Source organism: Chlorocebus sabaeus, chromosome 14 (genome assembly GCF_047675955.1).
Source record: "Chlorocebus sabaeus isolate Y175 chromosome 14, mChlSab1.0.hap1, whole genome shotgun sequence".
Taxonomy (NCBI): Eukaryota; Metazoa; Chordata; class Mammalia; order Primates; family Cercopithecidae; genus Chlorocebus; species Chlorocebus sabaeus.
In genome coordinates, this window is record NC_132917.1 from 98,902,177 (window position 1) to 98,926,479 (window position 24,303).

The following is a 24,303-nucleotide window of genomic DNA, read 5'->3' on the forward strand; positions in this document are numbered from 1 at the left end:
ATATAGAATGATTGGTGATGGCCTGGATGCAGTTTTGTATAAATTGAAAAACTACACGGAAGACACAAGGTCCGAATAAGAGAAGGAGAAAAATCAGCTATCAAAGGACTAAGAATTGGGAGGACCTAGGACATCTAATTAGAGAGAACCTAACCGGGTTCATTGTAATTACTTGCTTGGTTGGTGAGTTTTCAGGCTGTAAGTTTTTGGGGTGCAGTCCAAGTTGGTCTGGTGTCTGGAATGAGACTGGGACCTAATAAAAAGGAGTGTCCACTGACAGGAGCTCAAATGGGCTGGAACCTGTAGCATTCCGCGGACAGGCCTGAATTCTGAGAAGGGCAAGTGGTAAAAGTATTGTCCAGTCCTTTTTAAGTTGGTGACTGAGCTGGGTGAGGTGTGTTTTTAAAAGACCATTAGTCCGTTCTGCCTTTCCTGATGACTGAGGACGGTAAAGGATATAAAGGTTTCACTGAATACCAAGAGCCTGAGAAACTGCTTGGGTGATTTGACTAGTAAAGACTGGTCCGTTATCAGACTGTATAGAGGTAGGAAGGCCAAACCGAGGAATTATGTCTGACAGAAGGGAAGAAATGACCGCGGTGGCCTTCTCAGACCCTGTGGGAAAGGCCTCTATCCATCCAGTGAAAGTGTCTACCCAGACCAAGAGGTATTTTAGTTTCCTGACTGCAGGTATGTGAGTAAAGTCAATTTGCCCGTCCTGGGTGGGGGCAAATCCCCAAGCTTAATGTGTAGGGAAGGGAGGGGGCCTGAGAAATTCCTGAGGAGTAGAATAGCAGATGGAACACTGAGAAGTGATTTCCTTGAGGATAGATTTCTAGGATGGAAAAGAAATGAGAGGTTCTAAGAGACAGGCTAGTGGCTTGTAACCTAGATGGAAGAGGTTATGAAATGACGATAGAATAGAATGGGCCTGTGAGGCTGGAAGGAGATGTTTTTCTTGGTTTAAGAACCATTTGCCTTGTGTGAGAAGAGATTGATATGTGGAAGTTTCAGAGGGGGAGTAGGTGGGAGTGACCAATGTGAAGGAGGAAAACTGCCGTGAGGGATAGAAGTTGGAATGCTAGCTGCTTTTTTAGCTACCTTATCAGCATAAGCATTATCCTGAGTGATGGGATCTGATGCCTTTTGATGGCTGCTTTTTTAGCTACCTTATCAGCATAAGCATTGTCTTGAGCGATGGTGGGGGAGGAAAACAGATTTTGGAAGTTATGAAAACTGTAGAGAGTGAGTTGAGCATAGTTTGTGATTTTTAGGGCCTCTAAAAGTATTAAGGCAGTGGCAGCCGCTGCACACAGGCATGAGGGCTGGGCTAAAACAGTAAGGTCAAGTTGTTTGGACAGAAAGGCTACAGGTCACCGTCTTGGCTCTTGTGTAAGAATTCTGACTGCACTAACCATGCCTAGGAAGGAAAGGAATTGTTGTTTTGTAGAAGGGATTGGGGTTTGGGAGATTAGCCGAACACCATCAGCAGGGAGAGCACGTGCGTTTTTATGAGAATTATGCCAAGATAGGTAACAGATGAGGAAGAAATTTGGGCTTGAATGAAGTAATGGGGGCTGTCCGTGAAGCCTTGTGGCCATACAGCCCAGGTAATTTGCTGAGCCTGATGGGTGATGGGTGTCAGGGTCAGTCCAAGTGAAAGCGAAGAGAGGCTGGGATGAAGGGTGCAAAGGAATAATAAAGAAAGTATGTTTGAGATCCAGAACAGAATAATGGGTTGTGGAGGGAGGTATTGAGGATAGGAGAGTATATGGGTTTCGCACTATGGGGTGGATAGGCAAGACAATTTTGTTGGTAAGGCGCAGATCCTGAACTAACGTGTAAGCCTTGTCTGGTTTTAGAACAGGTAAAATGGGGGAATTGTAAGGGGAGTTTACAGGCTTTAAAAGGCCATGCTGTAGCAGGCGAGTGATAACAGGCTTTAATCCTTTTAAAGCGTGCTGCGGGATGGGATATTGGCATTGAGCGGGGTAAGGGTGATTAGGTTTTAAAGGGATGGTAAGGGGTGACTGATCAGTCGCCAAGGAGGGAGTAGAGGTATCCTATACTTGTGGGTTAAGGTGGGGAGATACAAGGGGAGAATGCGAAGGAGGCTTTGAACTGGGGGAAAAGGTGGCAATGAGGTGTGGCTGTAGCCTAGGAATAGTCAGGGAAGAAGATATTTTAGTTCAAATGTCTTGGCTTAATAAGGAAGCTGGGCAGGTGGGGATAACTAAAAAGGAGTGCATTAAAGAATCTTGTCCAAGTTGGCACCAGAATGGGGGAGTTTTAAGAGGTTTAGAAGCCTGGCTGTCAATACCCACAACAGTTATGGAGGCAAGGCAAACAGGCCCTTGAAAGGAAGGTAATGTGGAGTGGGTAGCCTACTTATTGATTAAGAAGGGGACGGACTTACCTTCCACTGTGAGAGTTACCTAGAGCGTCTGTGATGGTCCTGTAGGCTTCCAAGGTGATGGGGCAGCGTCAATCTTCAGCCACTAAGCCGAGAAGATCTGGGAAGGAGTCAGTCAGAGAGCCTTGGGCCAGAGTTCCAGGGGCTCTGAAAGTGGCTGCCAGGTGAGTTGAACAGTCTGATTTTCAGTGGGTTCCTGCATAGATGGGACATGGCTTAGGAGGAATCCTGGGCTGCGGTCATTCCTTGGCCTAGTGGCCAGATCTCTGGCATTTGTAGCAAGCTCCTGAGGGAGGCGGTCCTGGAGGAACGCCTGGCTGCTGCGGTTCAGGCATTTGGAAGTTCTTGTGCACTAGAGTGTGGGGTTTCTCTCACAGTGGAGGCAAGGACTTGCAACTCAGAAATACATTGCTACTTGGCTGCCTCTGCTTTATTATTGTATACCTTGAAGGTGAGGTTAATTAAGTCCTGTTGTAGGGTTTGAGGGCCAGAATTTAATTTTTGGGCTTTTATTTAATGTCAGGAGTGGACTGGGTAATAAAATGTATATTGAGAATAAGATGGCCTTTTGACCTTTTAGGATCTAGGGCTATAAAGCATCTCAGGGTTGCTGCCAAATGAGCCATGAAGTGGGCTGGATTTTTCATATTTGATGAAAAAGAGCCTATGTGCTAACTGATTTGGGAGAGGTCGGATAAAAAAAAGGAGCATTAACCTTGACTATGTCTTTAGCTCCAGTTACCTTTTTAAGAGGAAATTGCTGGGCAGGTGGGGGAGGGCTGGTCACGGAAGGAGACGGTAAACCGGACTGGGTGTGAGGAGGGGAGGTGATAAAAGGATTATAGGGTGGGGGAGGGGAGACTGAGGAAAAATTGGGACCCAGCTCGGCCTGGTGAGGAGGGGAGAGGTCAGATGGGTCTGTAGAAAAGGAAGATTAGAAAGACTCAGGAACGCTTGGGGTTGGGACTGAGGGGACAGGCAGGAGGGAAAGAAGGAAGATTTGGGACGAGTTGCATTTGGAACAGAGACTAGGGAGGGACCGATGTGTAAAAGAATGCCTGGACGTCAGCCACCTCAGACCGTCTGCCCATTTTACAACAAGAATTATTTAGATCTTGTAGGATGGAAAAATTGAAAGTGCCATTTTCTGGCTATTTGGAACTACTCTCGAGTTTGTATTGGGGTCAAGTGGCATTGTAGAAGAAAATAAGGCATTTAGGTTTTAGGTCACATGTGAGTTGAAGAGGTTTTAAGTTCTTGAGAACACAGGCTGAGGGAGAAGGAGGAGGAATGGAGGGTGGAAGGTTGCCCATAGTGAAGGAGGAAAGTCCAGAGAAAAGAGAGAGTAGAGACACGGAGAGAAGGGGTTGGGGGTTCTTGCCCTCCAGAAAAGCATGAAAGGGGTCGAGACGTGGAGAGAAGGGGTTGGGGGGTTCTTGCCCTCCAGAAAAGTGGGAAAGGGGTTGGGACTTGGAGATAAGGGGTTCGGGGTTCTTGCCCTCTAGAAAAACAGGAAAGGGGTCGGGATGTGGAGATAAGGGGTCAAGTGGTTCTGGCCCCCCAGAAAAGCAGAGAGAAGTGGTCAAGACATGGAGAAAAGGGGTTAGGGGGGTTCTGGCCCCGAGAAAAGCGGAGAAGGGGTAGAGGCATGGAGAAAAGGGGTCAGGGTGTTCTTGCCCCCCAGAAAAGCAGAGAAGGGGTAGAGACAGAGAAGGGGTTGGGGGGGTTCTTGCCCCCCAAAAAAGCGGTACTTGCCGTTAAGGGTGAAGGACCAAGGCAGGCATCCCCGCGTTGTCAGACACCTCTGAAATGTGCGTGAATAATCAGGCAGGCATCCTGTGTGATTAAACACCAAGGGAAGAATGTTTTCCTGAGTCTGTGACCGCCCCCTTAGTTTTGGGTCCATGGATAAAACGTGTCTCCTTTGCTTCTACCAGAAAAGGAAAAGGAACTGAAATTAAGAGAAGGGAAAGATTGAAATATGGCGCCAAGATTGAAAGGAGAAAGAGGTTGAGGGATAGTGAGAAAGGTTGGAGAAGACAGTCAAAAAGAGGCTGCTTACCGAATTTAAAAGTGGTGAGATGTTCCTTGGGCTGGTCAGTCTGAGGACCTGAGGTCGTAGGTGGATCTTTCTCACGGAGCAAAAAGCAGGAGGACAGGGGATTGATCTCCCAAGGAAGGTCCCCTGATCCGAGTCACGGCACCCAAATGTCATGCGCATCTGTGTGAAGAGACCACCAAACAGGCTTTGTGAGAGCAATAAAGCTTTTTAATCACCTGGGTGCAGCAGGCTGAGTCTGAAAAGAGAGTCAGCGAAGGGAGATAGGGGTGGGGCCGTTTTATAGCTTTTGGGTAGGCAAAGGAAAATTACAGTCAAAGAGGGGCTGTTCTCTGGTGGGCAGGGGTGGGGGGGTCACAAGGTGCTCAGTGGGGGAGCTTTTGAGCCAGGATGAGCCAGGAAAAGGAATTTCACAAGGTAATGTCATCAGTTAAGGCAGGAACCGGCCATCTGGATGTGTACGTGCAGGTCACAGGGGATGTGATGGCTTAGCTTTGGCTCAGAGGCCTGACACTTCCCTTTTCTCTGCCTTCTCAGCAGCATCTGTTAGTTTTTCTTTCTGATAACAGCCCTCCTAACAGGGTAAGATGGCATCTCGTTCTTCAGTGTAGGTGCTCATCACAGTCCCTGGGGAGCTTGTTAATGATACGGAGGCCAGGCTTCACCTTGCAGGCTCATTCCGTGTCATAGAGTGAGCCCGGGAATATGCGTTTTTCCCATCACTTGGCATAATAACTGCCCACAGAGCTTGACTGAAATACGAATTTTATAGCCACAGCCCCAGGAATTCTAATTTTCAGGTTCTGTGAAGGGCTAGGAATTTTCGTTAGTAACAAGACTTTGGGACTCTAAGGACCATTGCTGTGGCTGCTCTTAACAGCACTTTGAAATCTTTTAACGTCAGGTATGTGGCTCCCATTCTGGGTTCCTGTGCCCCTAAGTACAGAAGGGGGCTCCCTCCTCTAACCTCGCTAGTTGAAAGAGGCAACTGGCCAGTCACCTCTCTTGCTGTTCTCGGCTTAGCTCATCTGGGGCATGCTAGAGCCCAGGGAAAAATTTCCTGTGAGAGAAACTGTGGTTCAGCTACCTAACGAGCCGTGCAGTGCATGGAGGTGGGTTTTGCAGAAAAGGATGAGGCATTGATCCTCCTGTCCACGCTCTGGGCCTTTGCAGGCAGGTGTAACCCAGCATGAGTAGTGCCCCTGCCTTCTCCACTCCCTGCCTGGACGCTCCGTGGCTTCTGGTTGGTCTTGGTGTACCTTTGGCTGTGGGGCCCCAGCCGGAGGGCAGTTACTCTCCAGCTGCAAGTGGCATGTCCTGAGTGTCTCAGGTTGCAGGAGGCTGCCTGGTCTGGTGACCCTCCAGCTGGACTCGGGCTTCTCCTGTGCCAGAGGCTGTGTCTGGGTAGAACCACCAGTCCAAGCACAGTGCTGTGCTCTAAGGCTCAAACAGCCTGTCATAATGCTGAGTTGCTTCTGCACAAACGAGACTGTATCAGCCAGAGGCAATTTCTGCCCTGCTCTCTTTTCTAATCTAGGAAACAGATCAGAGAGTGGGAAGTCCTGGGCGCCAAAGGCCTTGACACTCAGGGCATGGGGCCTACTGGGGCAAACCTTACCCATCTCCCCTCCTTGCCTGCAGGGCAAGGGAGCTGGACATTTCAGCTCTGGATGAAGCTCCTGCAGGAGTTGGGAATGACCAGGCTAAGAGTTCACTGGCTTTAGGAAGGGCCACCAGAATGAGGCTGACATTTTAATTGCCATCCAGTCATTATTCCAGTCTTGCCTGAAACCCTTTAGGAAGAGACTGAGGCTTTCCATAGCCGAGGTGGGTTCCCTAGACTTCTCCCACCATTTCCATCCTAAGCGGTGCTTCGGGATTTTCTCTGAGTTGAGCGTGTGGTGCTAGGCAGAGATGGAACTCCTGTGGGGCTGCAGGAGCATTACTTGTGACTTCCTCTGCCCGCCTGAAAGAAATGTCCTGCTCTTTATGGACTTGTTGGATTCCAGTTAAGTGACTTTGAGGGTGTGACTTAGCCCGTCACCCTGTGCACTACACCAGTGCTTGCAAACTTTCCTGTGCCTGTCAGCCCCCTGGGGACCCTGTTAAATGGATATTTGGACTCCACAGGGCTGGGTGGGGGCTGGGAGTGTGTATTCCTAACCTACTGCTCCTTGGACTATGCTTTGAAGAGACAGGTCCTAAAAACTTGCCCACACAGGAATGCTGCTCATTCGTGCCTAAGCTTGGCTCCTGGGGAAGTGGGTGTTTGCCGAGTTAAAGTTGACTGGTACGCATCAGCAGCAGGCAGATGAGGCAAATGCTGTCTGTGTCATGAGCTGTCCTCCCTGAACCCACAGAGCTGATGGCTGCTACTGGGGCCCCTCATTAGACCCCTGGCTTGGTTAAGCTGTGTTAACATGATGGAACCCTGGGAGCAAGAGAAAGAATATAAGCATAGAGTGTCATTTTCCCAGAACCAAGAAATACCATTTGGTAGAGCTAATTTACCTTCTAATGAAAGGATGAGTTGTCAGTTAAAATCCCGCATCTTTCACAATTCTCTGTGCTATTCTGCCTCCCTGTCTTTTGCTTGTGGAATTGACAAGGTGTAAGGAGAAGTAGTGACCGTGGCTAAGAAGATGAAGATGCCCAGTGCCGCAGAAGAGCGCGTTCAGTCCCAGGAGAAGTAACAGGCATGCACGGACACCTGCGTCCTACCTTCCTGATGAGCGTCTCTTCATGTTTCAGATTCCACGCATTTGCTGAGAGAACAGAGTGTGTAGAATTTCCCGCATTCTCCACGAAGGATGGTGACGATGTGATGACTTGGAATTCAAGGAAACTGAAAGGAAAACTCCCTCCAGGTACCTGGAATCCAGAAGAAGTGGTGTAGCTATGTCCCGAATAGCCTCAGATGACGTGGATCATTAGGAAGTAAAGTACGAGGGAGAGACTCCCCGTGTCTTTTGTATAATATTATTAATGTGGTGCAAGAGCGGAGTTAATGGATATTAGTGGTGAATTTGTCAGCCTAGCAACCGGGCATAAGTTTACAACCCAGGGAAATGGCCTAAGGGATGTGTGTTTACTACTCGAGAACCTGCTGGAGATGTGGCCCTGGGCATGTCAATGCCGGGGTTAGTTCTCCGCAAGGCAGAGCCACTCTGCTGTGTGGATTAGTTGGGAGGCTGCAGAGAGGGTGTCAGCGGTTCTTGGGGGGGTTTCTGCTGTCCTCCCTGTGATGAAAGCAGGGCCTGTGGATGCAGCTTAAGAGACTGGCCTGTCCCTTGTGAGGCCGAGGCTGCACAGGAACCTTTATGGAGGCGGTATGAACTTCCCCTTTCATTCAATGAATGTGATCAGAGAACTTAATGAGGACAGAGAATGAGGTCACCAAATCAGTGAGAAATAGGCTGTGATTCAGAAAAACACTGGAAGGTTACTCAGAAAGCCAGGAGATGGGAGTTTCTTTTAAGCTGATGCAATTGCAAAGTGCTGAAGACTCTGAATAAACCCCACTGAGAAAAGGAGGGAAGGAAGCCCCCTGTTCGATTGTTGGGTGAAGTGACCTGGTGGGTTGTTAGAAGTCTAAGAAACCCCACCCCCACTCCCCCGCTTTTTAAATTATCAAACAGATTTCTAGCTTCATTATAAGGCAGAGGCTACTCCTTAGGGATGAGAGAGCAGTTGTAGCAACAGCTGCTTGAAAGATTTATGTAATGGTGCCGCAAAGGCTCCCAGGAGGAGGTTAGGTTGTCAGATGTAGATAAAAGTGAGGATGAGTCATGAGCCTGTTCCTGACACACACTTTGTAGATTCAAATTCTTGGTGTCCAAGCAGAGGAGGGAAGAGGTTCCCATAGAGTTCACTGGAGGCACTACTTCACGTAACAGACACCTTTGTTCCAATTATGAAAGGGACATCTCCAGAGAATTTGAGAAAATGCCAATATATAGGCAAGATCGATGCTAATCTAAGAAGAAATTAATTCAGAATGTATGTCATGCCTATTGAAAGTATTTCACAAGATTAACCCTAGTGGGCAATGATTTAATCAGGGCAAAGAATGTGAGATGTTACCAGCAACCCAAGGTGTGCCAATTACTGGAAAGGGGGTTTAGTCTTGGTCTCTGGATTCCTTGGCAACTTAGTTACAAAGGGAAATACAAACTGCATAGCTTGCATTTTCAGCAACTACCATCTTACTAACCTTTTGAAGCATGCAAATTGCATACAAAAACACTTTTCTTAGAATAAAATGCTTGGCATGGATTGCTGTTCTCAGTCCATTTCAGTGATCACATCTGAATCTGGGGGGAGAATCCCAAATCCTAAGTACGTGAATCTTGTCTCCTCTGTCCATCACGGTGTCCCAGAAATGCCAGCATTTCCAAGCCTACCTCTCCCACTCAGACTGCCCAGAAACCTTGACAGACTGTTTTGATTGGGAAAATGTGTGATTTCCCACCTCACCTGGGCCTCAGAGGCAGGTTTCTTCCCGTTACCTGATCACGTCTCTCTCCGTTGCCACATCAGCTGCTTCAAGCTTTTTCCAGCATCACTTTTCTCAGGCCACCCTCTTGTTTGGTGGGGGAGTGACTTCTTACGTTATTTCCCCCTCTATTGTATAGAAAATAGAGACTCTCAAGTAAGGCGTTGGAGACACATAGCGCAGAGGACTTTGCTGGCAATCTGAAGGAATTTCCTGCTATTATTGACTTTTTGGATTCCAGGTAACAGGCTTTCGGGGTGTGACTTACCACGATGCCATGCTCTGTACCAATACAAAAAAGAAACTGCAGTTAAGATAAAGAATGTTTTTTAAAAAGTTAGAGTAAATTATATGTACCTTAAATGTACTATCTGAACCACTCTGAAGCTGACAGTTCAGTAGTGTTAAGGACATTCCCACTGCTGTACACCCATCACCACCCTTTCCATCTTCCCAAACTGAAACCCTGTGTCCATCAAACAGTAGCTTCTGATGTCTGCGTCTGTTCCTGCTGCTAAAGCAAAATACCCTAGACTGGGTAATTTATAAAGAGAAACTTACTGCTCACAGTTCTGGAGACTGGGAAATCGAAGATCAGGGCACTGGCAGATTTGGTGTCTGGTGAAGGCTAAGTCTGCTTCCCAGACTGGGCCTTGCTGCTGTATCTTTGGGAGGGGAGGAATGCTGTGCCCGCACAAGGCAAAGGCGAGGAAAGGGCCAAAAAAAAAAAAAAAAAAAAAAAAAAAAGTGACCTGGACACTCCCTTCAGCCTCTTTTATGAGAGCACTAGTCTTATTCAGGAGGGCTCCATCTTCATGACTTACTTCCTTCCCCAAAGGCCCCACTCTTAATACTGTGACATTGGGTATTAGGTTCCAATGTATGAATTTTGGAGGGACACATATATTCAAATCACAGCACCCCATTTGTCCCACCCTCACCCCTAGCAACCGTCCTTCTACTTACTTTCTGTCTCCTTTCTGAATTTGACTACTGTAGGTATCTCATAAATAAGTGCAATTTTACAGTATTTGTCTTTCTGCCACTGGCCTATTTCACTTAGCATAGTGTTCTCAAGTTTCATCTATGTTGTAATATGTGCCAGAATATCCTTCCTTTTGAGGGCGGATAATATTCCACCGTGTGGATGTGCCACATCTTGTTCACTCATTCATCATGGATGTGCCACATCTCGTTCACTCATTCATCCACCAACGGACTCCTGGGTTGCTTCTACCTTTTGTCTGTTGGGAATAATGTTAGGAACACGGGTGCACAAAATATCTCTTTGAGATTCTGCTTTTTCATTCTTTGGGATATATACTCAGAATGGAAGTTCTGAATCCTATATGGGGATTCTATTTTTAATTTTTTTCCAGAAACCTTCATACTGTTTTCCATAGTGGCTATACCATTTTACATTCCTACCAACAGTGCACAAACTTCCCACATCCTGGCCAACACTTGTTATTTTCTCTATTTTTGATAGTAGCCATCCTAATGGGTGTGAGGCAATATCTCATTGTGGTTTTAATTTGGATTTCCCTACTGATTCATTATTTTGAGCATCTTTTCATGTGCTTGTTGAAATTTTGACATAATATTTTAAAAAGCCAAAGTTAATGCCGCAAAAATCCATGATGGTGAAAATATCACAATTTCAAATAAAGACGGGTTCCAACAAGACTCTGTGAGGCCATATTGGAGCCTGAGGCAAGAGGAGAAATGTGTGCCTCTATATATATGTTGTTATTTATTATTTGTAATGATAATTTGTTTCTATGTTATTAAGTTAAAAAATCTTGAACAATTAAAACGTGTATTAATACACTATTTTGATTATTTTGGGAGTATATATCTCTTGCTAAAGTTTTTATTCATCACATATACTTTCAAAGTTACTTTCTCACATTTCTTATAATTTACAAATCTGAATTGAAAATGAAATAAGAACTAGACTTAGAACATCCTTTTTTTTTTTTGAGACGGAGTCTCGCTCTGTCACCCAGGCTGGAGTGAGTGGTCTAATCTCAGCTCACTGCAAGCTCTGCCTCCTGGGTTCATGCCATTCTCCTGCCTCAGCCTCCGGAGTAGCTGGGACTACAGGTGCCCACTACCATGCCCGGATAATTTTTTTGTATTTTTTTTAGTAGAGACGGGGTTTCACCGTGTTAGCCAAGATGGTCTCGATCTCCTGACCTCGTGATCCACCTGCCTCAGCCTCCCAAAGTGCTGGGATTACAGGCGTGAGCCACGGTGCCCGGCCAGAACATACTTTTTAATTGATGAATTTGTTTCCATCAAGATTAGGAGTGTAAAATAATAAATTCTGTTTTGGTACAAATAAAACACTTAATGTAAATTTTAACATTCTTACTTCTTAATTTTCTGGTATTTTTTTCAACTACTTTAATGTTCTGGGAACAAATTACCCATTGCAAATCCGTGCCATCACGTGTGCAGGGGTGCGTACCGCATTGCTCCCCTTCGCCTCGGGCTCCAACACGGCTCCTACTCAGCAGGGCTCCCGCCTTCTAACCCCATCCACTTCCCCCTTCCACATGCACCTCGTTTTCAAGCTCTGTCTGAATGTCTACCATCTCTTGGGCTGTATGCACTTGCTCTCATGTAAGCTCTGGAAGATGCTCCTTTGCTTCCCTGCTTCCTTCCATGTAAACATTACCTTTCTGGGAAGCATTCCGTGGCCAGTGTCTCCCGTTTGCCCTTTTAGGCTGCTTGTTGAGGCATCTGCTGCAGCATACAGGCCATAGACAGGACAGTACCTTTTAATGGTAATTTGGGAAGGTCCAGAAACCGGAGCAGGCAAGAATGTCTGTTCACAAACTCCCGAATGCTAGCGAGATCCATTAGAAATTCCGTAATTGTAATTTTCATGAGCTCGCCCGCATTTTCTTACACACTGGGGGAAAACGTGCAGAATTCCTGTCTTCCCCTGCTGCATACGCCCCCTGAGCCCAGGAAGCACAGAGTGATGACAAAGGAGATGTGTGTGGGCAGGGGTGCAGATCTCATAATATCTCATGACATAGTCTCCACCATCTGCGCTCCTTAAGCAAATCTCGATGTTTCTAGAAAGGAATAACTACTCACCTGCGTGAGGGTGGGGCTAGGTTGCTGGCCTGCACTGGGCTCCCAGGCCCTTGGTGCAGCTACCTGGCCGAGTGGTCAGAATCCCAGGGCCCCAAAAGCTGGATGCCCGGACATGGGCACGTGGCGGTCGTCTCACCTTTTACTGCCAGGGATGACTGCCTGCCTCAGAGATTCTGCTTCCTCCCAGCACTGATCCGTCCCATCCGGGAATGCTCCCCCGGCCTCACATGGGCTCCCCTCCCTGGTGGGCTCCCCTCCCTGGCCGGCTCCCCTCCCTGGTGGGCTCCCCTCCCTGGGGGGCTCCCCTCCCTGGTGGGCTCCCCCCCTGGCGGGCTCCCCTCCCTGGGGGGCTCCCCTCCCTGGTGGGCTCCCCTCCCTGGCGAGTGCCCCTCCCTGGCGGGCGCAGGGTCTTTGGCTTGGATTTGCAGCGTGTCGGAAATGGAGTCTGGCAGATGCTGCTGACTGGAAGCTGCCACTCATCTTTTAAGCCTCTGCTCCTGGTACCTGTCCTTCCCCTTGGCTTTCGGCCCAGAGTTGGCTGGGCCCCTGCCCCTGTTCCCACTCCTGGGGCATCGAGCGGCGGAGGTGGGTGCTCTGTTGAGGAGCCAGCACCTTCCCTCCCGTACTTCTCTGCATGAGGGCGTTCCTGCCTCTTTCTCTCTTTATGATGGTCTTGGCTGTCTGCAGGAGAGGGTCAGGGGCACCAGTGGAATACAGATTATTATGGGGCCAGAGCGATGCTCCCTCTTGGTGCTCCTCTGAGCCACCCAGCCCCCAGCAGCTTGTCTGCCCTTCTCTGTTAATGAGTGTAGATTTTCTTCCTGGCCTGCGTCTACCGTGAAGTATTAATATTCATCTAACCCATAAGCAAAATAAGACAGGCACATTAAGCTTCCCTGAGTCTAGGAATTTTCCTTGGAAAAGATCCTTTTCCAAGACTGGGCAACATTTTCCCCATTCTTGCCCTGGGGTCTCAGTTTCCCCTGTCCACAGTCTTGTGGCCTATGCCCCAGGCCCCCTCACCAATGGCCGGTTAAGAGGTGGGCCTGATGAGCAGGTAGCAGGGTCTCCTTGCCTTGGCACCTGGCTGTCAGGGAACCTGTTGACATTCCTCCTACCTAGCTTCTGAAAGCTTTTTACACATAGCAGCCGCTCATTGCTTAAATGTGGTGACACTTTTCATCTGCTCTGGTTGGCAGTGTTCCATCTGGTGCTGCTGAAGGAGACCTTTTTGCTTCAGAATCTGAAACAGCCCTGAAAAACCATCTTCTATGCCCCTCTCTTTGTGTGTGTATGTGTCTGTTTTGCACTGCTATAAAGGAATACCTGAAGCTGAGTAATTTATAAAGAAAAGAGGTTTATTTGGTTCAGCGTTCTGCAGGCTGTGCAAGCAGGGCACCAGCATCTGCTCAGCTTCTGGTAAGGCCTCAGGAAGCTTTCGAAAGCCTTTTAAACATGGCAGAAGGCAAAGGGGGAGCCAGTACATGACGTGGTGAGAGACGGAGTGAGAAGGGGGAGGACTCGGACTCTTTTTAACTATCACATCTCATGGAAACTCATTACCACGGAGAGGGAGGACACCAAGTCATTCAGGAGGGATCTGCCCTTGTCACCCACACACCTTCCACCAGGTCCCATCTCCAATACTGGCAATCACATGTCACCATGAGATTTGGAGAGGACAGACATCCAAACTCTATCACTGGGCATTCTTGGGAGTCAGGGAAACTCATCTTTTAAGCAAACTCCAAGTGGCCTTCCTGCTGGCCACTTTGCACCTGACCAGGGCTTAAAAATATTCTGTGATATTCTTTGAACCTTAATCTTATCATGATGTTCTCCAAGTCAGCAGTGACTTCCAGGAGGCACACCCGTCTCTGCCCACCAGTTAGTGATGGTCTTACCTGTCCCCTCTGGAACAGGAGGCTCACCCGTCTCTGCCCACCAGTTAGTGATGGTCTTAGCTGTCCTCTCTGGAACAGGAGGCTCACCCGTCTCTGCCCACCAGTTTGTGATGGTCTTAACTGTCCTCTCTGGAAGAGGAGATGCACCTGTCTCTGCCCACCAGTTAGTGATGGTCTTAGCTGTCCTCTCTGGAAGAGGAGACACACCCATCTCTGCCCACCAGTTAGTGATGGTCTTAGCTGTCCCCTCTGGAAGAACTGGCTCCAGTGCATTGGTTGTGTAGGTGGCACTGCCTGAGGTCCTGGCAGACCCAGGTGAGGCCTCCTAAGTGGCCGATTTGAATTTCTGGTCACCAAAACAAGGCCGATTACTTACTTTGATTTCTAGAATTCAGTTTAATTTTTTATTCCAGTCTCCTCTCCTCTGGATGGGTGGGAAATTAAGCTCAGTCCTTGTCCCCAACCCGAGCTTTCCCCACAGTTTGGAGACCCTGCGCAGCGTTTATGCATCAGGAGGTGGGGTCTAGTCGTTGGATATCTGTTCTGGAAAATCACCGCATAAATACCCCTTGTCCCTGCCTTACTGCCGCTTCAGGCTGGACATCTCTGTGCTGTTCCTGGGCTGGACTACGGATGTGTAAGTCTTGTGTAGACCCTGCCCTGCGTCTCTGGATTCCCGCCACGCAGGCTTCCTCCCAGGGTGCTGCAAAGAACTGAGGCCAGTTCTTGTCTTCCCTTGGGGCCTGTCTCCTGTTCTCCCTCAAGCCAAAGGCAAGCTCCCTTTTATCTGAGGAAAAGCCTTACTCCTTCCTGCTTCTTCAAAGCTACCTGCTTTGTAAACCCTAATACCTCTCCTAGGGGTTTAGGCTTAAAAAAGCTGGAACGTCTTGCGACCAACTTCATCTTTCTACACTGCCATCGGCCTCCCTGGGGGAAAGTTTGCAATGAGCCTGGTAGCTGCTGCAATGTGGAGGAGGAGGGAGGGGAAAACAGATTATCATCGCAGAATGTGATCCATCCATGTGCATAAATGTGACCTTCTGTAAGTGCCAGGGGTGTGATGTTAAATCCTAACACAGATGGCTCTTCTGTGGAGGTGGAGACCACGGAGATAACTTCATTAGTTACTTTGTTTTTGATGTTCTAAAATAACACTTCAAGAATAGATGCTGGAGAATGATAAATGAAGAGTTGGCAGGCTCTTGAGTGAGGCATGCAGCTCTAGAGTACAATTTGGAAGCCCCAGGTCGTATGTGGCTGGAGAGCACTCAGAATGGAGTGAGTCCAAATTGAGATGTGCTGTGAATGTAAAATACACACTAGATTCCAAGGACTTAGTGTAAAACATATAAATCATCACATTAACAATTTTAAATATGAGGATAAATCAAAATGATAATATGTATATGTTGAGTTATATCAAATATATATATATATATATATATTTGTTTGTTTGTTTGTTTTGAGAGGGAGTCTCTCTCTGTCACCCAGGCTGGAGTGCAGTGGCACGATCTTGGCTCGCTGCAACCTCCACTTCCTGGGTTCAAGAGATTCTCCTGCCTCAGTCTCCCTAGTAACTGGGATTACATGCGCCCACCACCACACCAGGCTAAATTTTGTATTTTAGGGGAGATGGGGTTTCACCATGTGGCCAGGCTGGTCATGAACTCCTGACCTCAAGTGATCCACCCGCCTTGGCCTCCCAAAGTGCTGGGATTACAGGCCTGAGCCACCACACCTGGTTATCCACAGAGTTTTCGAATGTCCTTCTCTGCAGTCTTTACACACGGAAAGGACAGCCTGGCTGCTATGATGCCGTTGGCTCACTTTCCTCCCTTGAGTGGCTCAGGAGCTGGGCTCCCACATCCTCTCTGCTGCATGTTGCTGAGGAGAAATCCGAGGCCAGCTCGATTCGTTTTTCTTTTATAAGTGACTTTATCTTTTTGCCTGGTTGCCCCCAAAATTCTTTTTTGATCTTTAAAGTCCATTAAATGTTAGGATTTGTCTCGATGCTGGCTGCCATGGTCCATTTTCCCTGGCATACAGTGTACCCTTTCCATCTGTATACTCCAGACTTCTATTTTAGACGAGATTCCTTGGATTGTATCTTTAAATAAGTATTTGTCCTGTTTCATTTTATTCTTATTTTAAATTGGACAAATATATTACAGGTTGCTTTGTATGTGCCAGGTACTCTTCCAGCCTCTTACCAAATTCCAGCTCACTCGATCCTCATAACATACTCCCATGGAGTAGGCACTATTATTATTTTCATTTTAGTGATGGAGAAACCAAAACAGAAGGTGGTTGTGATGCAGCAGGACGAGCCACAGACAAAACCTCTCAGACGCCGAGTTGTAGAAGGAAGGGCTTTATTCAGCGGGGAGCATCGGCAAGCTACTGCCTTAAAATCCGAGCTCCCCAAGTGCACAATTTCTGTCCCTTTTAAGGGCTCACAACACTAAAGATTTCACATGAAAGGGTCGTGATCGATTTGAGCAAGCGAGGGGCTTGTGTGCACCAGTGATCAGAGTGAAACAGAACAGAGCAGGGAGTTTCACAATGTTCTTTTATACAATGCTGGGAATCTATGGATAATATCAGTTTCTAAGTCATGAGTTGATTTTTAACTACTGGGTTTAGGCCAGGCAGACCCAGGCCTGGTTTTGGGCCTGGCGCCAGGCTACCTGTCTTTGGTTTTGCTTCCTTGTTTTTTCTTAAAACAGGTACTGAGTATAAAACAATATAAAACAATATGAGAGCGGCTCTCTCTTTCCTCATTTCCCCCCTTTTGAGACTCTCACTTTTTATTAGTGGGAATTCTCACTCTTATTTTTGCTACTTCTGTCTTTTTGTGCAATAGATTGATAGTAGTTCATATAGTACACTTGTGCTGAAGCATTTTGGTGAATTAAGGTAGTGATGAAGCTTTTTTATCATTTGAAGAAGTATAGATAGCAAACAAGGGAGCAGTGAGCAGGTTATTACTATTATAACTTTTATTTTAAGAGTTTTAAATCTTCTTAGTGCTGGGAACTAATTTTCAAACATGGCTCCCGGATTAAGTCCGTGCCACACTTGCACGGGTACATGTGCCAGTTTTGTCATATTTTTAACTATGTCTTTAATGATTTGCCTTTGATTATCTGTGTGTAGACAGTAATTAGTAAGGTTAAATTTCTTATAGACCTCTTTTTCAGCTGCTAGCAAGTAGTCGAGAGCCAATCTATTTTGATAGATAGCATTTCTTATCCGAGTTTCTCGCCAGGCCAGAATAGTTAAAAGGCTTGACCGGTTTTATTAGTGATGATTTTTAAAACAGCTTGCAACCATATGATTCGGTTGAGCATGTAAATGGGGGTCCAGTATTCCTATGAGCCATCTTGTGTCTAAGTGGCAGGCCTATAGTATTGTATGATTTTTAGGAGGTCATTTATCATTTTTTTAATTACCTACGGCTATGCTTTGTTTTCCGTGGGAAGCATAGACAGGGAAGCTCAGAAGTTCACCTGTTTTTATGGGCAGTAAGAAGAAAGATGGCTTAATAGTGCCAATAACACAACCACCTGTCTACCGGTCAGGCAGCTTAGCGTAGGCTCTGTGTCTACATATCCAGTATAACCCGGTGGGGGCAGTCTAGTCCTGGTGGAATTCTGGGTAGGACTGTTTTTGCGGTACTATTATACAGCTTTTACCTAAGACAATTAAGCTGCCCTACAGGATCAGTGAATCCTTTTCCTTCTCTAGCTCTGCAATACTGTCTAATAATTGAGAATTTTAGAACCTAAAAATTGTCAGGGTGGTTCTTTTGGGCCAGGAATTCATCAGGAACTGGGTCTGTAGGAACTAATTCTCGGGCTTCCTATGGCCTTTGATCTCTTATTACAATTTTTTTTGACAAACATAACATGAAGTGACATTTAGAGACGGGGCTACATGCTCAACTAATTACAGAAACAAATTTCTGGTTTTTCCTGGAGTCTCTGGTACTGGCACATTTAGTTTATCATAGAAAGTCTGAAATCCTAGTTCTGGAGAGAGTTTACGAACCTCCTCTTTTACTAAGATAGTTACTCTAGGACCTAGTCCTTTTTTATTGATGCCCAGAGATACATGTTCTCCTTTTTTTTTTTTTTTTTTTTTTTTTACCTTGGGTTTAAGGGATTTGTAATTATTAATTTTAAGGGGTTGCAGCTTCCACTCGTACAGGATGAGCTGCCTTCTCCTTTTTGGAGCTAAACAGGATCTTTTTTGTTTTTATTTTTTTTAAGTAGCCCAAATGACACAAGACCAGTATTGACACATCTCACATAAATATAATTCTTGACAGATACACTTATTTTCTGCTGTGTAACTTTTTCCCCAATCTACAGAACCATATCCCATCCCAGGCTGCTTATTATTCATAGCGGCACAGGCGTCAGATTTTAAGGTTACATTTTTGGGGACCCCTCTTTTTTCTGTTTTAGCTATTACTTTACTTGTGTTACTTAGAAAAGGACGAGTTCTTAATTTTTTTAAAAAAACTGTGATCATGGGAGGTTCAGAGGGGTCATAGCACACATCGGGCTGGTCACCTCCCGGATTACATATCTTGTACTGGGTGTCATTATACAAACAAGTTTCTTTTAGAGTCCTGGTACACTTATAATAACCATAAAATAATAGGACCGTAGCAATCTTTTGTCCTACCTCAGTGACTTGATGTATATACTGGGAACAGCCCTCAGTCTGAGGAAGGTCAGTTGAAGTCCTTACTGTACAAGTACAAATTTTAAGGAAAATGAGTCCCGCGATGAGTTTCCTCATGCTTCGGCCGTGCGTGGACCAGTCAGCTTCCGAGTGTGACTGGAGCAGGGCTTGTCGTCTTCTTCAGAGTCACTTTGCAGGGGTTGGCGAAGCTGCGCCTATCCACGTACAGCTCCCAGTCTACTGATGTGTAAGGATGGTTGTGGAGGTTGTGCCCACTAGAATAAACTGAGTCCAAAACTTTTGAACTGTTACGTTTAACTGGGCTCTCTGATACCAGGAGCAAGGTGGCAGGGTTTAGGGTGTTGCAAACTTCAGTGGTTATGTGGGGATTTTCACAGAGCAAGCTTTGGTGTCTAGTTAGTCCAGCATTCATTAGCTAATGGTGTCCTTTGGTATTTATTAAAATTACCGCAGCATGGGGGGACTTTATGTTTAGGTTTTGCCTAAGAGTTAGCTTATCTGCTTCTTGTGCTAACAGGGCCATTGCTGCCAGGGCCCTTGGACACGGGGGCCAGGCCTTGGAAACCTCGTCTGGTTGTTTTGAGAGACAGGCCACTGGCCTTGGCCAGGGCCCTACAGGCTGGGTTAAAACTCCAACTGCCATTTTTTTTTTTTTTTTTTGACACATAGAGTGTAAAGAGTTTTGTCACGTCAGGTAGCCTCAGGGCTGGGGCTGACATGAGTTTTTCTTTTTAACTCATGAGAAGCTCATTGCTGTTGGTTGTAATAGATGTAGTTTATTTAGTCTACATTTTTATTGACTGTCATCTACCAAAATGTTGACTTTAATCCTGTAACTATTTGATTTCAAGCTTTAAATTGATCTGGTATTCTTTGTGGGGATTTAATTGTATCTAAATAGATGTGAGAGTTGAAAGACCTATAAGGGGCTTCTCTCGCTTTATGATGTATTATTATTATTATTTTCCTCTGGTTGATGAAATGCCAGGGTGAAAGGGATAAGCCAAATGGACTAAAGCACAAGTGCCACTCTAGTTATTCGGCAGAGTGCCCAGTAAATGTCCACCACACACCACCACACATCCACTTGGGGGAACAAGGGCTGACTGATTGATAAGCTCTTGAAATTTCTTAAGCTCACTGCATCCCTTCAGGTCTCCAAGGAATGCTAAGTCTCCTCCCTGCTGTGAGAGACACCAAGTGAACTTAGTGTTGGGAGAGGGGAGCTGGATGGCCCTCGGGGGCTGACCCGCAGGGACTTCGGGATATAACAGAGAGAGCCTGGCATGACTTATTACTCCAGGCTGTAGAATCCTTGAAAAGAGCTACCATGCAGCCCATGCTGGTGGACTGGAGGACCACCTTAGTGGAAGGGGGACAGTCAGGGCCTCTGACCTGCCATGTGCACAAGCATAACAATTGCTTTTGTTTAACGTGCAGGTGGAATATTTGATCCATTTCAACCAGGCATTTATATCTTGGTATGCTGTCTTAATTGCCATAGTTTAAGTCTTTAACTTTTATGATCCTGTAGTAAAATGAATGTTTCCTTTAGCACCTATCTTTATTAGTTTTTAGACCAAAGAAAGCTAAACACCATTTTATATTTAATAATGCTTCTTGTATGATTTTTATACCAGTTAAGCTAAATTTTACCTTTATATTAGTGTGTTATTAATGTTAAACTTAATTTTAATAAAACCTTGTAGACATATTTATCCAATTTTTCATGTTTGACTATAAGGTAAGATTTTATAGACTCTTTTTGCCTTTTATAATGTTTGTTAAAGAGCAGGTTGATGCTTTAAGAAAAACCTGTTGCATTTTTATTTTAATGTCCAGTTCACAGAAAGACTGGATGATACCTTTTTAACTTTAGCTAATACGTTTACACACAGAATTTTTTTACAATTAACGTTTTAAAACTTGCTTAAACTTTCAAAACAATAATTTTTTAACCTTTTAATGTAGGTCAAAATCCACATTCTTATGCCTCCTTATAATCATTTTACCAAAGGTGTATTTTACTTTTTTTATACACCTTGCACATAAACTGTTTCTTCAGTAGTACTCAAGAGGCCTTATTACTTTTAAATTATACAACAGTTTTTGCATAAAATTTTTTAACCTGTTTTCTTTTATGACTTTTGCAGACAATTTTTTTGACATGTCTCAACTTTTTGACTTATTACAAACTTTTTTTTTAAACAACCAGTTAATTTATTTCAAGACAAGAATTTACTATGTAACATTCTTTTTATATAAATTCTCCCTCCCCCCTTTTTTTCCTTTTTAAAACGCTTTTCAACATAGTTCCTAGTGGGGTGGGCTTATTTTGCACCTGACCCATGTTTTCTCAAGACAAAATGCCACACTCACACCACACACACTCACTACAAAACAAAGAATGGGTAAAGAGGGCACACACACACTTTTATCGTTTATACCAAACCAAAATCAGGATACCACAAAATTCAAAATCCGAGTACCAAGAAATTTAAGCCAACTCAAAACCAAAACCAAAACCAAAGTACCCAGCAATTCAAGTCAAGTCAAAACCAGAACAAAATGCTAATCCAGGCACACCGTGGGTGATCAGGCCATACTTTCACTCAGATGGAGTGGGGCAAGTTCCAAAGACTAGTCTTACCAAGTTTCAGAGGTCTGGACCTTCCCAGTGTTCAGCCACTGTGTTAATCCTCCACGGGGGCCTGCTACGCGCTGCTCTGGCGAGGCGTTCCACCAGGGCAATTGCCTACCCCGGAGAGCTCTTTGGATCCCATCACTCAGGCTGGTCGCAGTTCCCCGCAGGGATGCTCCACAGGGCAGGCCTAAGCCGCCTAAGGGGCTGCCTCGGCCGTCTGTCAGTGACCTCGCTTCCCGGTCAGGGAACCAAGAAATGTAGCAGGATGAGCCACAGACAAAACCTCTCAGACACCAAGTTGTAGAAGGAAGGGCTTTATTCAGCTGGGAGCATCGGTAAGTTACTGCCTTAAAATCCGAGCTCCCCGAGTTCACAATTTCTGTCCCTTTTAAGGGCTCACAACACTAAAGATTTCACATAAAAGGGTCGTGATTGATTTGAGCAAGCAACGGGTATGTGACAGGGCTGTGTGCACTGGTGGTCGGAGAGAAACAGAACAGGGCAAGGAGTTTCACAGTGTTCTTCTATACAATGTCTGGAATCTATGAATAACATCGGTTTCTGAATTATGAGTTGATTTTTAACTACTGGGTTTAGGCCAGGCAGGCCCAGGCCTGGTTTTGGGCCTGGCGCCAGGCTGCCTGTCTTTGGTTTTACTTCCTTGTTTTTTCTTAAAACAGGTACTGAGTGTAAAACAATATGAGAGGGTCTCTCTCTTTCCTCGGTGAAACTTGTCCAAATTCACATAACTACTAATAGCGTGTGGCAGGGTCAGGATTCAAAATCAAGACTGTTTGTTCTCATAACCATTGCATCATGCTGGTTTTCTTCTTCAGAGACTCATTTTATCTGTCTGGTGTATCTCCTTTAACAGTCTTCTACATCTATTATTTTCTCTCTGATATTTTCTTTTTTTTTTTTTTTTTTTTTGAGACGGAGTCTTGCTCTGTAGCCCGGGCTGGAGTGCAGTGGCCGGATCTCAGCTCACTGCAAGCTCCGCCTCCTGGGTTCACGCCATTCTCCTGCCTCAGCCTCCCGAGTAGCTGGGACTACAGACGCCCGCCACCTCGCCCGGCTAGTTTTTTGTATTTTTAGTAGAGACGGGGTTTCACCGTGTTAGCCAGGATGGTCTTGATCTCCTGACCTCGTGATCCGCCCGTCTCGGCCTCCCAAAGTGCTGGGATTACAGGCTTGAGCCACCGCGCCCGGCCCTCTCTGATATTTTCAAGCACATTATTTCTGCTTGTGTTCACCCTCTGTGGTTTCTTACAGTGAGTTCCATAGCACTTTTTTTCATTGAGCTTGCATCAATTTCATCTTAACTGCTGTGCTTTTTTTCCCTCTTTACTGAGATTTTTTTGAGGAAGGGTGGGGGACAGATTCTCACTTTGTTGCCTAGACTGGAATGCAGTGATGTGATCAAAGATCACTGCAACCTTAAACTCCTGGGCTCAAAGGACCTTCCTGCCTCAGCCTTCTAAAGCCCTGGGACTATAGGCGCATGCCACCATGCCCAGCTAATTTTTTATTTTTGCAGATTGGGTGTGTGTGGGGGTCTCACTATGTTTTCCAGGCTGGTCTCAAACTCCTGGCCTCAAGTGATCTTCCTGCCTTGGCCTCTCAAACTGCTAGGATTACAGGTATGAGCCACTGCACCTGGCCCTTTCCTAAATTTTTATTTTTTATATTTCATCTTGTTGCCTTTCCATCTCATTTTTGAGTTCTTGAATTTCTGCTTTGTATTCTTTCCTCGTGGAGATGATGGCTTCATATAGATATTTAATTCACAGAAAAAAAATGTTGGATCATCATTGTAAGGACTCCTTGGTAACATTTTTAGTGTATTCTTCATCTCTTGGTAGTTTTACTGCTCTTTTCCTCGTAAGTTTCTCATAGTGTCCTTGTTTGGATGCTGTGTACCAGCTTCTGTTCTATTGATCACCATGGAACGGACACAAGCTATCTGCAGGCATGTCCTACGGGAGGTAAGGTTGGGAAGGGGCTAAGATAGCCATCTATGCCTCACAACTCAGGGGCTCTCTGCTTTTTTGCTGCTGCAGGGACAGAGTGGTTCCTGCATGTAAGTTTGTTCTGGGTGATACTTGGCGAAGCCGTACCTCTTTTGCCTCTCTGAACCAAGTAGGCAGATTTTGCTGTTAGCACTTGTCTCGGAGGTTCCTGCATCCGGCATTGCCGACAAGGCTCACCTCTGACTGTGGGCGAGGACCCCCCACTTCCTCAGAGCTGCCGCAGCCCTCTTGGCCACTCTGGGTACACATTCTCTGTGCTTTCTTCTGCATTGCTTCTGCCCCATCTCAGCTGTTCTCCACAGCCCTTGTCAGTATGTTACGTTTGTCTCCCTAGTTTGGAGGAAAAAAGGTGTTTGTGTTTTCTTTTCCATTCTCATTTCCCCTCATAATTTCTAGAAAAGGGAAACAATATTGACTTATACAGCTTAGTTCATCCTGGAAGTAAAGGCTAAGTATAAACGTTCCAAGATGTATGAAGGCGTGGCTCTAAGAGCAAATGTGGAACCTGAAGTCTTCATCGACTGCGTGGAGTGGACAGTGTCAGTCACTTTTTTTGGTCATAGGGTTATGTGGCAGACATTATGTTGCCACTCATTTAAATAAAATTGATAAAGTATCATTTGAATACTTAGCCCATCTATTCTTAATTTCGCAAATTCCAAAATAACTTTTGAAAGCATGATATACAATTGTGGTGTTTTAAAAGAGAATATAATTTGTAATATTATAAAATAACTTTCATCCTTTGTTTTGTTCTCTTACTACTACGTCAGATATCTCCTGATGTAATTAATTAGGAAGCATGATGTTTCTAATTCTTGGACCAGGGAAGTGTTGCTAGGTGCGTGCGTACATTATCGCATTTGTATGAGGCTGGGGGTCTGAACCAAGGCTGTCAGGAGCACCTGACTATATTGTACTCTCCAGACATAGT

General features: G+C 45.7%; 1 protein-coding gene across 1 annotated transcript in view; it reads left to right on the forward strand.

The window, feature by feature from the left end:
* The window catches only part of VWA3B (von Willebrand factor A domain containing 3B), a 233,261-nt gene that overhangs the window by 43,576 nt on the left and 165,382 nt on the right, over positions 1-24,303 (forward strand). Inside the window, exon 7 of the mRNA XM_008008091.3 lies at positions 7,224-7,339. Coding sequence (XP_008006282.3) covers positions 7,224-7,339 — 116 coding nt within the window. The remainder of the gene's footprint in view (positions 1-7,223; positions 7,340-24,303) is intronic.